The sequence below is a fragment of the Diadema antillarum genome, unplaced genomic scaffold, assembly GCF_040938485.1.
Source record: "Diadema antillarum isolate AM-2024a unplaced genomic scaffold, OU_Dant_1.0 scf00000098, whole genome shotgun sequence".
NCBI lineage: Eukaryota > Metazoa > Echinodermata > Echinoidea > Diadematoida > Diadematidae > Diadema > Diadema antillarum.
Window position 1 is genome coordinate 279693 of NW_027270987.1, and position 12749 is coordinate 292441.

Sequence of the window (12749 nt, forward strand, 5' to 3'; positions counted from 1 at the left end):
TACATAAGTCAAGAATTTAGCTTTAAGATGCAAAATAATTGATTGGTTTTGAAGAATGGCAGGATGTTAGCAAAGCACAATGATTTGATCAATCAAATTTGCAATAGATTTATAGAGATTGTGAAGACTATGTGTAGGTGACATATCAAACCAATGTAACATCTATAAAATGACGAATTCTTATCCCGCTTATCAAACTGTACTCCCAACATTTTAACACTTCCAGAATCCTACCATTTATGTAAAAGTATCAAAAAATGTATAAGAATACATCAGAAAACAGCAGTATAGATTTTTGAGTAACCGTGGGAATGGGATTCAAGCCGAGGCATACATTGACTTCATTAACAGCCGAAGCACTCCCATATGACAGAGCACTAATAGATGCAGGGTACGCACTTCACAAGTGCCAAGTGCGAAGGATAGTGGAATATTTCAGGGGTTAATCACCGGAACGTGGTGGGAATCGAAGATGAGCCATTTGGGGACTCGTACTTGTACATGCACTCAATGGCAAAAATACCTCGACAGTTGACATTCACTTGTCAAACACAACAACTTGAGGATCGTCAAATAAGAATACACACACACACACACACACACACACACACACACACACACACACACAGACAAACTCTCATGCTCAGATACAAATGCTCACACACATACACACACAAACACACGCACACACACTTACTCATGCATGTGACACACAGATCTGTCTGTGCTGTTCATATAATGTGCTGAGCTCATGGGTCTACACACATGTACACACGCACACATACAGACACCAGCATTTATATGAATCATGTCTATATGAATATCTCCCGCAGATCTTTAAACACACATGCCGACATACATAAAGAGGTTTGGATGGTACCAGCACAGGAATTCACAAGCTTTAGTGGAGCTAACCCGCTCATCAAGCAAAACGTCTATCATTAAAGGGAAGGATTGGATGCAGAGAGGGGAAAGATTACTTTGGTCTATATAAAAATGGATGAATACTCAATATTAATGGAGCAATAGATCCCCACTCGTGACTGTGCATCTGCAAATGGCCAGTGTGAAAAAAAAAAGCTGTCGGCATTTATTATTTTCATCAGGTATGCTCAAAGTAAGCCCTCAGTGCAGCATAAAACCTATGAGAATTGTCACGGGATTTGGGTTACCTCAGACCATTTTTTTTTCTCCTCTCCTGTGTGAAGTGAGAGTGAGTAAATACTGTCAGAGCATCTCGGCAAGATTTCATTGATGCAATCCTCATGGGGTCCGTTGGCCTGGCAAGCTGCTCCATCTGTCTCTTTATCTTCCTGTTTGTCAGTCTGTCTGTCTCTCTCTCTATCTGTCTACCCATCTATCTTTCTTTATTACCTGTCTGCCTATCTATCTATTCATCTATCTATCTATCCATTCATCTTTCTATCAATCTATACATCTATCTGTCTATCTATCTATCTATCTATCTATCCATCTATGTATCTATCAATCTATCTATCTATCAATCCATCTATCTATCTATCGATCTATCTATCTATTGATCTATCTATCTATCCATCTATATATCTATCAATCTATCTATCTATCCATCTATCTGTCTATCTATCCATCTATTTTTCTATCTATCCATCTATCTACAATATCTATCTCTTTCTTTCTATATTTATATTTATATTTATATTCATCAGCTATATATCTATCTACCATTCTGGATTAGGTTCTGCCCATCTCTGTCAGTCCACCTTCTTTGTTTTTCACTCATCTCTCTCACACACCGTCTTTCTCTCTCTATGTTTATTATTTTTCTCTTTCGGTGTTACTGTCACTGACTTTTGTCTCCTTTCTGTGTTTTTGTAACTTGTCTTCTCTCTCTCTCAATCTGTCTTACGGTATAGCTATACCAAAACGGTATAGCTATACGATGAATTTATACGTCTGAACGCTGACTAACGAAACGACGTATAACAAAACGACATATAGCGAATCGACGGTCAGAGCATGGTTTCGAACTAGAACTCGATAACGAATCAGCATTCCGTGTGCGTCTGAATGTATGGCGACCATAGAACAATATAACTGGGCGGGGCTTAATGGGAGCGCGCATGAAAGGTGACCCCACAGCTGTCACTCACGACTATAACAGCATGCGCAGTGGGAAACTGCACATCTATACGACGTTTCCCAGAACGGTCGAAATTACTGTCTGAATGGTCTGTCAGCTATACGATGATTCTTTATACGTCGTTTCGTTATCGAGTTTTGGTATAGAATGGCATGCGTCTGAACAGGGGGAAAGTGTGTATCCTGATTCTTCCCCTGTTTTTTCTGCTTTCTCTCTGCATCTGTCTGCTTCTCCCTGTTTCTCTCTGTTTATTCGCATGTCTGTCTGTCTGTCTGTCTGTCTATTCATCTGTTTCCCCTGTGTATCACTTTGTTTGCTCAAGATGTACTGCTCTCTCTTCATCTCCCCTCTCTTTCTCTTTCTCCTCTTATCTCCTTTGGTCATCTGCCATTGAATATCTCTCATCTCTTTTTTTTTTCCTGCTTCTTCTCTGCATATGTCTGTCTCATTGTCCACACCAAAGATAGTAGAGATAACAAGACACGAAGATGCACGATAAAAATGGACACAAAATGGCTACCCTACATGACGATACAAAAGAGAGCTAAGTACAAACTCAGTACACCTAGGAACATCAGTCATTTCCAAAGGTAGTGATATTTTTATTATCTCAAAAAGATTTAAAAGTTATAGTCGTAGCTTTTTTTTCGATTAAGGGGATTATTTTGAAGAACGAGATTTGAAAGTGATAAGGATTATTTCGTGGAGGTAAAAATTTGGCAACAACATGATCTCACTATCAAATAAGAGGCTTGATAAACAACAACATCTTCAAAGACAGCGCGTCTCAGGCAAAGACGTACATCACCTGAGACGCGCTGTCTTTGAAGTTGACTGAGTGGTCTCAGGTGATGCGCATAATATGCATGAGGAACGCGCACTGTCCATTTGTTTTGTACAGGATTAGCGCGCACTTTCGTGTCTTATCAGTTAAGCGTCTTTGGTCCACACCCTCCTTCACCACTCTGTCCATCTCTCGTCCTTTGGCATCACTGGCTTTCTCTCTCTCTCTCTGTATCTATCCATCTATCTGTCTATCTATCTATCCATCTTTCTATCCATCTATCTGTCTATCCATCTCTCTATCTATCTATCCATCTATCTATCTATCCATCCATCAATCTATTTACATGTATTTATCTGTCTTTCTAGCTATCTATCGATATATCTCATTCATAAGTCGTGGCTGTCCGCAGTTTGCTGCAATAGCCTCTAACAACAGTATCATATGCTAGGCAGGGAAATTTCATGTATCACAGTGGGACAGCAAATCATGGCTACACAGATGACATAACACCCCATTATGTTGATAGAAAGAAAGTCTTACACTATATTCTTATGCACATTCTCCTATTCAGCATGTGTTCAATGTGTTTCTTGTATAATGTCAGATGCATTGAATTCATACACCATATTTTAGTCTTTTTGCAAGTGTGTATTTCAGTCATTAATTGAAGCAAATTAAATTATATGGCTTTGATTAGCCTTGGAAGTGTGCCAGGAAGAATATATTTTGCTGGTAATTTGCAATGAACACGGAACACTTTGAAAATATTTTAATGTAGCTTTTTGATAAGTATTCAGTGTATTTAATATGGTAGGAAACAAATTGAATTTTGATACTCACCTTCATATTGCCAAATTGTCATTGTAAAGGAAGATGTAAAGAGTTCTATATCACATTGATGAGATCGCTTCCTTAAACATCCGTATACCTATGATGTGCTTTATCATTATGATTGAGGCAAGTTTGTTACCTACATTTGTTGTGCATTGTATAATATGATGTGAACATTGTAAGCCTTAAACTGTATGTTGTATTTCTGTAAGCTATCAAATTCATACAGTTAAATTGATTATGGAATGCTGCTAAGATTAATTATTGCAACAGGGAAACAACTTCTGGCAGATGGTAGGAGTATATTTATAACTACTTCTACCATGGCATGAATTAATTGAGGAAAGTGGAAATATGTTTTGTTTTCTTTCCTCATGCAGTAACCTAGAAGCTGCGCTGAATGAATTTATACCAGACATCCTGATATACAATGCCGGAACAGACTCCCTGGAAGGTGACCCATTGGGGGCGCTCTCCATTTCAGCACAGGTAGGTTCAAAATACAAGGGGGAAAAAAGCAAACAGGCATACACATTGTACAATAAGCACTTTGAGAAGCCGCAGGGTCAAATTCTTTTTGTGTGTTTCAGAGAAGTAATTCAGACAAGAATTAAAACAGTAAACAAACAAAACAATCAATATCTTTGTTGAATAAACATCTTGCCATTTGATAATACTGTAAAACACGATATATTCGCGGCATGAATTTTTCGCGAATTGGAGCCGACGGCCTTTTTTGCGGCATGAAATTTTCGCGTATTTTCGCGTATGAAATTTTCAGTGCATATAGTGTACAAAAGAACTTTCGCGTGCATTTTAATTTCGCGAATCTTCACGCTCGCGAAATTCGCGAAATTAAAATGCACGCGAACATTTCTCGTTTTACAGTACCCATTCTTTACCAATTTGATGATTTATTGATGTATCATTTTAATGTCTAACTCTAAATTTTCAGTCACTTATTGTATATTGTCAATATTAATGTATTTATTTAAAGAATTTAAAAAAAAAGATTGTCGGATCTTTATTTTGGTGTTTTTGCTTATAAAAAAAAGAAATATAATAAAAACAAAATGAAGCGTAAGCATCAGATCTGCATCAAGAGAGTAAAAACATACCTAAACACAGAATTTCCGTAGTCCCATACTATGTGGATTTCCTGCAACCACCTTCGTGAAATTCACACAGCCACCTGTGGTTTTCCTTGCATTTATGTGTGTGTGTCTGAGTGTGTTCAACATGGAGTGTGGGAGTGTGAAAATGATTATGTGTCTTTGTCTGGCTTATAAAATCCCTGTATCACCCTGCCCTGTAAGTCAATCTCCATGAGTACATTTTCAATTTGTCTGATGAACCCAGGCAAGGTGGTGTGAAATTTGCTTCAGTCTGTTTCCTTCAGTGAGTAGAGATTGGCATTGCCAGGAACCTCCAGGTGCTATGGGGTGTAGAATGACCAGTTTCTCTCTCTTTTTTTTTTTTTTTTTTTTTTGGGGGGGGGGGAAGGGGTAAGATTAAAGGGAAACTGACAACTTTTTAAGCAAAGGCTCAGGCGAGTTATGGCAATCATTCATCGTCCGACGTACGTTGTGTGTCGTCTGTCATGCGTCATGCACAAACTTTTTACATTTTCAGCTTCTTCTTGAAAACCCCATGATAGATTTTCACCAAATTGGGCAGGTAGCATCCCTAGGATAATAGGATCTCACTGTCTTCACATGGGCACTGTGGCCCCTCAAATTAGGAATCTTTAAAAATCTCGAGATCAGATGTGGTAGAGCTAAGTTAGTGCTATGAGTAAGTACATTGGTTAATGACATTTGATCCAGGGATGCCCCCATTGGAGTGGATTGGGGGGGGGGGGAGGGACCAAAGTAGAGGCCAAATTTCGCATTTTCATCTTCTTCTGGAAAGCATATAGTCAAATTTGTTACCTAACCTGGCAGGTATCATAGCCCCGTCCCCCAGGAGGCACCCCAAAGCCCCCAAAGTTTGCTCTGTTCTTATAGATAATAATCTGCAAGAATACGTGGAAAATGAGCCTGCGATGCTCCCAGGTGACCGCTAGACCCAATGGGCCTCTGATTTTACTTGATTCTGATTTTTGCAGGGTATCATGAAGAGAGACATGATGGTGTTCGAGTTTGCTCGGGACCGGAAGAAGCCGATCCCGATCCTGATGGTGACGTCCGGCGGCTACCAGCGCAACAATGCCGAGATCATCGCCGCCTCCATCCGGAATCTCTGGAGGAGAAAGCTGGTCACGTGTCCAGAAGCGGAGGAATTCCAAGGTGAGTTAGAGCAGCAGTTTGTGTGATCCAGTCAAAAGCAAAACTTCCAGGATTTAAGGCTTTCATTTAAAGGGGAAAGTCAGTCCAAATATAAGTTAGTCTGATAAGAAAGAGTAAGTTATTACGAGTTCAACAGTAAAATTTTGATCAAAATCGGGTGAAAAATAAGGAAGTTATGACATTTTGAAGATTCGCTAATTATACCCCCGCCAAACGAAGTTTGAAGGGGGTATATAGGAATCAGCGGACGGTCGGGCGGTCGGTCCGTTGCAAATCTTGCGTCGCGAACTACTTCCTCAGTTTTCAACCGATTCCCATAGAACTTGGCACAGATGTGTGCCTTGGGTTGTAGATGTGCAAGACGTATTTTTTGACAGTACCCAAAAGTATGTTGCCATGGTAACGGCATATTATGGGCAAAAATGGGTACAAATCTTGCGTCGCGAACTCCTCCCACAGTTTTTGATAAATTTTTATGAAATTAGGTACAGATGTTCATCTGAATATGTTAATGTGCAAGACACATATTTCCGCAGTGGCAAAAAGTGCGTTGCCATGGTAACGGCATGTTATTGGTAAAATATAGGGCAAAATGCTTCATGGCAAAACTGCTTCATCAGTGTTCTTCCAATTCTCATGGAATTCATATTGAATGTTTGTCTTAGGATATAGGTCAGCATGACACATTTCTTGACAGTGACAAAAAGTATGTTGCCATGGTAACAGCTCACATATTATGAGCCAAAATGATGGAAAATTTTGTGTTGCAAACTACTTCCTCAGTTTTTGCCCAATTTCCATGAAACTTGGTACAGATGTGTGCCTTTGGTTGTAGATGTGCAAGACGCATTTTTCGACAGTACCCGAAAGTACGTTGCCATGGTAACGGCATATTAATGGCAGAAGATCAAGGAAAGATCTTGCGGATTTAACTACTTCCTCAGTTTTTTGACCAAAGCTTATGAAATGTCGTTTTGACCAAAGCTTATGAAATGTTGTTTGGCGGGGGTATAACCAGTCGCTGTAGCGACATTTCTAGTTTTTCAGGAAACAGTTCTTGGATGGTCAATATGAATATGCAAATGATAAAGTGAGCATGTCATACCCTCACAACTTGCCTTATAGTTTGTACATAAAATGTTAAAATTTTCAGTTTTTCATTCAAACACAATTTTGCCCGAGGCTCAAATCCTGGTATATCCAAGTGATCACTATTCTGAAGTTATTCAATCAGGAATAACATATTTCAGGCTTCAATGACAGAAACATTGAATTTTTGTCATTTTTCTTGTACAGGATCAATGGAAAATTGTGAGGTTATGACATGATTAGCTCACTCATTTGCATATTCATATCCACTGTACAAGAACTGTTTTGCAGAAATTAGCAAAACTTCAAAATGTCATAACTTCCTTATTTTTCATCCGATTTCAGTCAAATTTTTACTGTTGAACTCGTAAGATTTTACTCTTTTATATCAGACTAACGTATATTTGGACTGGATTTCCCCTTTAAAGGAGACTTTCGGACCACATAAAAGTGAGTCAGAACAGAAGAGTAAAATTTTAAAAGTACAACAGTGAAAATTTGATCGAAATTGGATTACAAATGAGTAAGGTACAAAATTTAAAAGATTCATTAATGTTTGCAAAGTAGATCTTGAACAGATCATAGTAATGTTCAAATACATGAGCTGGTGATGTCATCACCTTACAATTTGTCATAAATTGTGTACAGCAAAAAGAATGACAAAAATTCCAATCTTCTGCTAAAGAAGTGTAAAATATACCTTGTACTGTTATTCCTGGCAGAATAATTTCAAAATAATTATCAGTTAGATGGTGACACCATATTTACTCCTGTGACAATTGCTTAGTCTTATTTTCTCCAAAGACTTAGGGTTAGGGTAAGGGTTGTGATAGGATTTTAGGTTTATTTTGATGCGAGGATTAGGATTAGGGTTAGGGTTATGTTTGTGGGTAGAATTCATGTTTAGTTTAGCTAGTATTCAGATATTACATAGGAGCAATTCTCGCAGGAGCAAATGTCATGGAACCCAGTTTAGATATGATAGGATTTGAGACTGGGGCATAATTGCACTTGAAAAAAAAGAAGAAGAAAATAACACCAAACCTCTGGAATGCAATTTCTAGGACTTTAAGGCCTGAAGGTGCTCATAGCATGTGGCAAAGAAATGTACAAGCATGTCAATGGCTATAACGAAAATAATTACATTTGTCGTTGTCGTTGCAGCCAAAATGGCACCTGTATCCACGGCACCCCCCAGCCAGCAACCCTCGACGAGTCAAGCAGGAGCAACGACGCCCTCAACGACGGAAGAGACCAATGCAAACGAGACCGGCCAGGGGAGGGGTTTCTTCAGCTCATTACGAGCTTTATGCAAATGATGTCACCTTTTCGTCGTGCAGTAGTTACACATGATATATCAGTACTGTGGAGATTGCGTAATCGCTTTATATTCATGTTATTTCGTTCACAGCAGAAAAAAAAAAGTACTTAGAATGGTCAGCAGATTGTAGGTATGTAGCAGCTTTTTACTTGTATGTATGATATACACAGATATATGTATCTGAGGTAGATATTCTGTAATGAATCACATTTTATAATACTTAATTGTGTGAAGCAACACCAGGCGACCAAATTTTGTGGGACTCATGGACATGAAAAATTTGTGTGACCAATGTGAGTGTTAGCAGCAGGGTCCCACGGCATGAAATTGACAGTTTAGGTAGGTAACCAAGAGAAAGCAATCCAGTGGTCAGCACCTTTCAGGCAAAAGTAATTACATCTTGAGTGACTTCCACTCTTGATCTGCTTAATTTCTGAATTTCATGCTACAGGGACCCTGGTTGTCCTGAGTATGCTTGGCTGTCAGACAGGTTGGCCATCGAGTTGTTGTGTTGGGTACCTTGCCTAGCTTGCCGTGTGTGCTTTGATAAATGTGGATGGATAAGAAATGTTGGGGCAGTGAATCCTGTGTAATAATGCTCGGATGAAGGGCATCCTCTTTTATGCAAGGTTTATTCACATGCAATGTGTGTTGTTTGCTGTGTAAAAAATTTGCTTTGTGCAGAGGTACCATTCATTCATGCTGCTATTATTGTGAAAAAAAATTAATGTTCTATATGTGTACTTTTTTAAGGGGAACTTCAAAAAACAGAACACATACGCAAAACATCCTCTATTTGTAGAACTTTTTGACGATTATACTTATTGATTGATTTTACAACAGTCCTCTTGTCGATGCAGTTTGGCTTAAGGCAGTTTGGTTTTGTTCTTCTCGCTGACTGAAAGTACAGACGGGACTAAGGGATCCAAATGGCCTCTGATGTTGGCCCAAATCACATTTGTTATAGTTTGTGTGCAAGACTCTCTTGCAACAAGTGACTTTACCTCCATTGTCCCAGTTGTGATGTAACTTCAGTCAAAGATGCACTTTGAGTGATCTTCCAGTCATTGAGTACCAAAGTGTGATGTCATAGCCATTCATCGCCATAGAAACTGGTTCCAAACAACCTCACCTGGCCCAAGTGTTTATGCTAGCACCTGGTTCCAACCCAAGCTATGACAAGAGATTGTGACATCATCACTTCGGTACTCTATAGTGCAGTCGTGTGCTGAGGGCAAAGGTTACTTCAGGTCATGCATTTCAGTTGACCTCCAGGCTCTCTTTGGACTAATAACTTTGTAATCATTGCTCCAATCTTGACAAAACTTGGGTCAGCGATAAACTTGGGGATCTTCATGTTATGGTGCTGGTCAAAGTCACATGCAAAGGACAAAGGTTGTTTTGAGGTCATAATAGTAGAATTGCCTCGTAAGACCATCTCATCTTTATCCTCTTCGCAACTCTTCATTGCAGTGACCAATTACAGTCAAATTGGGATAATATGTGTAATGTGTAAACCAAATTGTTACAGAACAAGTTCACCTCTGTGTATGTTTCTGTCTATGTACCTAGCTTGATGTCTGTCAAGGTTGGGGCATCCAATGTGGTGTCCTCTTTTTTGTTTTGCCCGTAACTCTTCTTTGTTATTCATCATTTACAACCAAGTCTGGGTCATGAGTGCATTGCATAAACTTGCACGTTACTGTAAAAATGGAAATGTTTGTGCACCTATGTTTTCACACTTGGCCAGGTAGAATGAATTTCACCTGATTTCATACAATGGGATAAAAATATAAGATAGAATTACATAATATGATGAGCAAAAAATGTGTGTGTTTTTATTTTCACAATACTTTCACATGGTGTGATATGTGGAAAAATGTCCACACCACAAAAAAATTCCACTTCTACTGTGAGTTGGCTCAGTCGGTAGCGCGTCTGCCTCATGATCATGTGGCCCGGGTTCGAACCCGAGTCTGGACTGAGCAATGTTGTGTGTAAACATACCGTCCCCTCTAGCAAGAGGCAAAACACTCTGTCCATCGGATAGGACATAAAATGGAGGTCCCGTGTATGAGAGAGTCACAGCTCATTCACGTAAAAGATCCCGCTTCATTCATTCATCGCCAAGAGCAGGGTGTCTAACCCGGTGAAGTGGTCCCACCCCACATCAAACTGGACCCTATGGAAAACCAGCTTAGTGTAGCTGAATATGGGCTATCCAGCCATCTTCACAGATGGAAATGAACAACAACAACAACAACAACAACAACTGTATGATACTGGTAAAGGACACATGTCAATGTCGAAGGTCATGTTAGGTCAATGACATTTTTGCATTGGAAACTCATCCAGTTATGTATCTTGTCTTCAGCGGTACAATTTACTACTGAGTCCTTTTCACACCTGTTACATACATTGCTGTAGATTTTGGTTTCATTCACCCATTTTACGTTCAAGTTTGCATTCCACATTGTCCCAAGTGGGCAAGACACAATCTAGCAATTGTTTTGTTTTGTGTGGTCATGTGATTTTTGAAGGAACGTAGAGTGACCTGGAATGTCAAAATAATCCCATGTTAAGAACAATGTACAGTCTGAAGTATTATAGTGTTAAAAAAAAGAAAGAAAGAAAAACCTCACAATAAGATGCTGCCATGAGATTCTACCTGAACTTTTCACAACTTGTCGATGATGTGTATGTCATTCTTGTAATGTTTGTTTTTTCGTGATCGGGGGATGAATTCTCTGTCCACATTGTAGGAGGGTACCTGTGGAAGTAAAACATGTGTCGATTGCATCAGTGCCAAGGTACAAATGTAGCCCCCAAACCGCACTGTATATTAAGCATCAATGTAGTGAGATGGTACTGAGCCAGCGTATGTAACGATAAAGCATGTATTTTTACCAAGTGCAATGCATTTTTTCATTCTTCTTTAGCCTTTAACTGTAAAAGAGTGCTGTTTCTCCTTGTGCAATGTCGGCTTCACCAAATTTTTATGTATTATATCACTTTTTTAACTCCTTTTGGAATGACATGTTAGTCTATAAGTATTCATTTACAGAGGTTATAAGTCCGTAAAGGGGGCACCACCTTGGTATAAATGCACTCAAGTCGCACCATTGCAAATTAATGTTACAAACTGGTCCTGTAAAAATACAACTCTTTGTCATAATCTGAAAATGTCAGAAACCAATTCAGCAATCGTTGGTAATGGTGATAATATTGAAGATTTTTCTTTTTTCTGCATTTTTCTGCATTTTAATGAAGCATTCAATCATTTAATGCTGTAATATTATTAGCACTCTAGGAGTCAGATTTGTTGTGCTTAGGAGGATGATGATGGTGATAAAATGTTCATCTGGTCTGACGTCTTCTTGCAGTGTTGACATGGTAAAACGACTTGCGTGTTGATATATTGCATTTTCATTTTCTTTTTCATTTTCCATTTCTAGTACTACGACACATTCTTGAGTGTAAAGGAATACTCATTGAATTTCAGCAGTAGATGACCATCCACCATACAAATTTAGAGCAACTACTATTGAGTTAAACTGAATTTCCCAGTCAGTTTCCGTGTAGCCAATTACATTTCTTCCATGATATCATCATGTTGAAGCTTCATGTTTGTACGACCGACGTTATTGTGAATGCATGGGACTAGGTTAATGTGCAGAGTGTTTGTAATAATAAGGTAGATTGACAACAACCTTGTGTATTTCTATTTTTCTGAAGGAACCTTATATGCAAGTGAGTATTTTCTTGGGGGGGGGGGGTTCGGACAATCTTCTAAATATCTTAGTTCACAAACTCACAGAGGACTGACCAATTCAGTTCTCGACCTCTCGAGAAGTAAAGAATTTTTTTTTTAAAGTTGGAATATGGCTTCCATATTATGTTATGATATTCATACAGAAAGCACTTCATTATTCTAATGAATTATAATGTTATAGAATGGCTGATTAGCACAAATAGATCAATTAAGTCATCATTTCCCCTCATGGATTGAGTCTCCGTCAGCCAATAACCATTCATTACTGAAGCACTTCTATGGCATTCAATCTCAACAATGTTGTTGAAAGACATCAGTGTTGTCTGACTATATTTTGGATTTTTTTTTTTCCTTGTTCAACAACGATGGCAATAGTGCCACTCAATGTGGACTAGCACGAAGTGCATTTTGTGATCAGATTATTGTGCAATTCATTTAAAAGAAAGAAGAAGAAATACTGCCTTATTTAAAAGAGAAAAAATGAATTCTCCAGCGGTCAGAGATGTCATTTCGTATGCCACCTAAAGAATTTTGTTTCA

General features: G+C 38.7%; 1 protein-coding gene across 1 annotated transcript in view; it reads left to right on the forward strand.

The window, feature by feature from the left end:
* The window catches only part of LOC139718646 (histone deacetylase 11-like), a 44211-nt gene extending 35775 nt beyond the window's left edge, over positions 1–8436 (forward strand). The window contains exons 8-10 of the mRNA XM_071630105.1: positions 4121–4229; positions 5848–6028; positions 8282–8436. Of these exons, the coding sequence (XP_071486206.1) occupies positions 4121–4229; positions 5848–6028; positions 8282–8436 (445 nt within the window). The remainder of the gene's footprint in view (positions 1–4120; positions 4230–5847; positions 6029–8281) is intronic.
* Positions 8437–12749: the final 4313 nt, after the last annotated feature.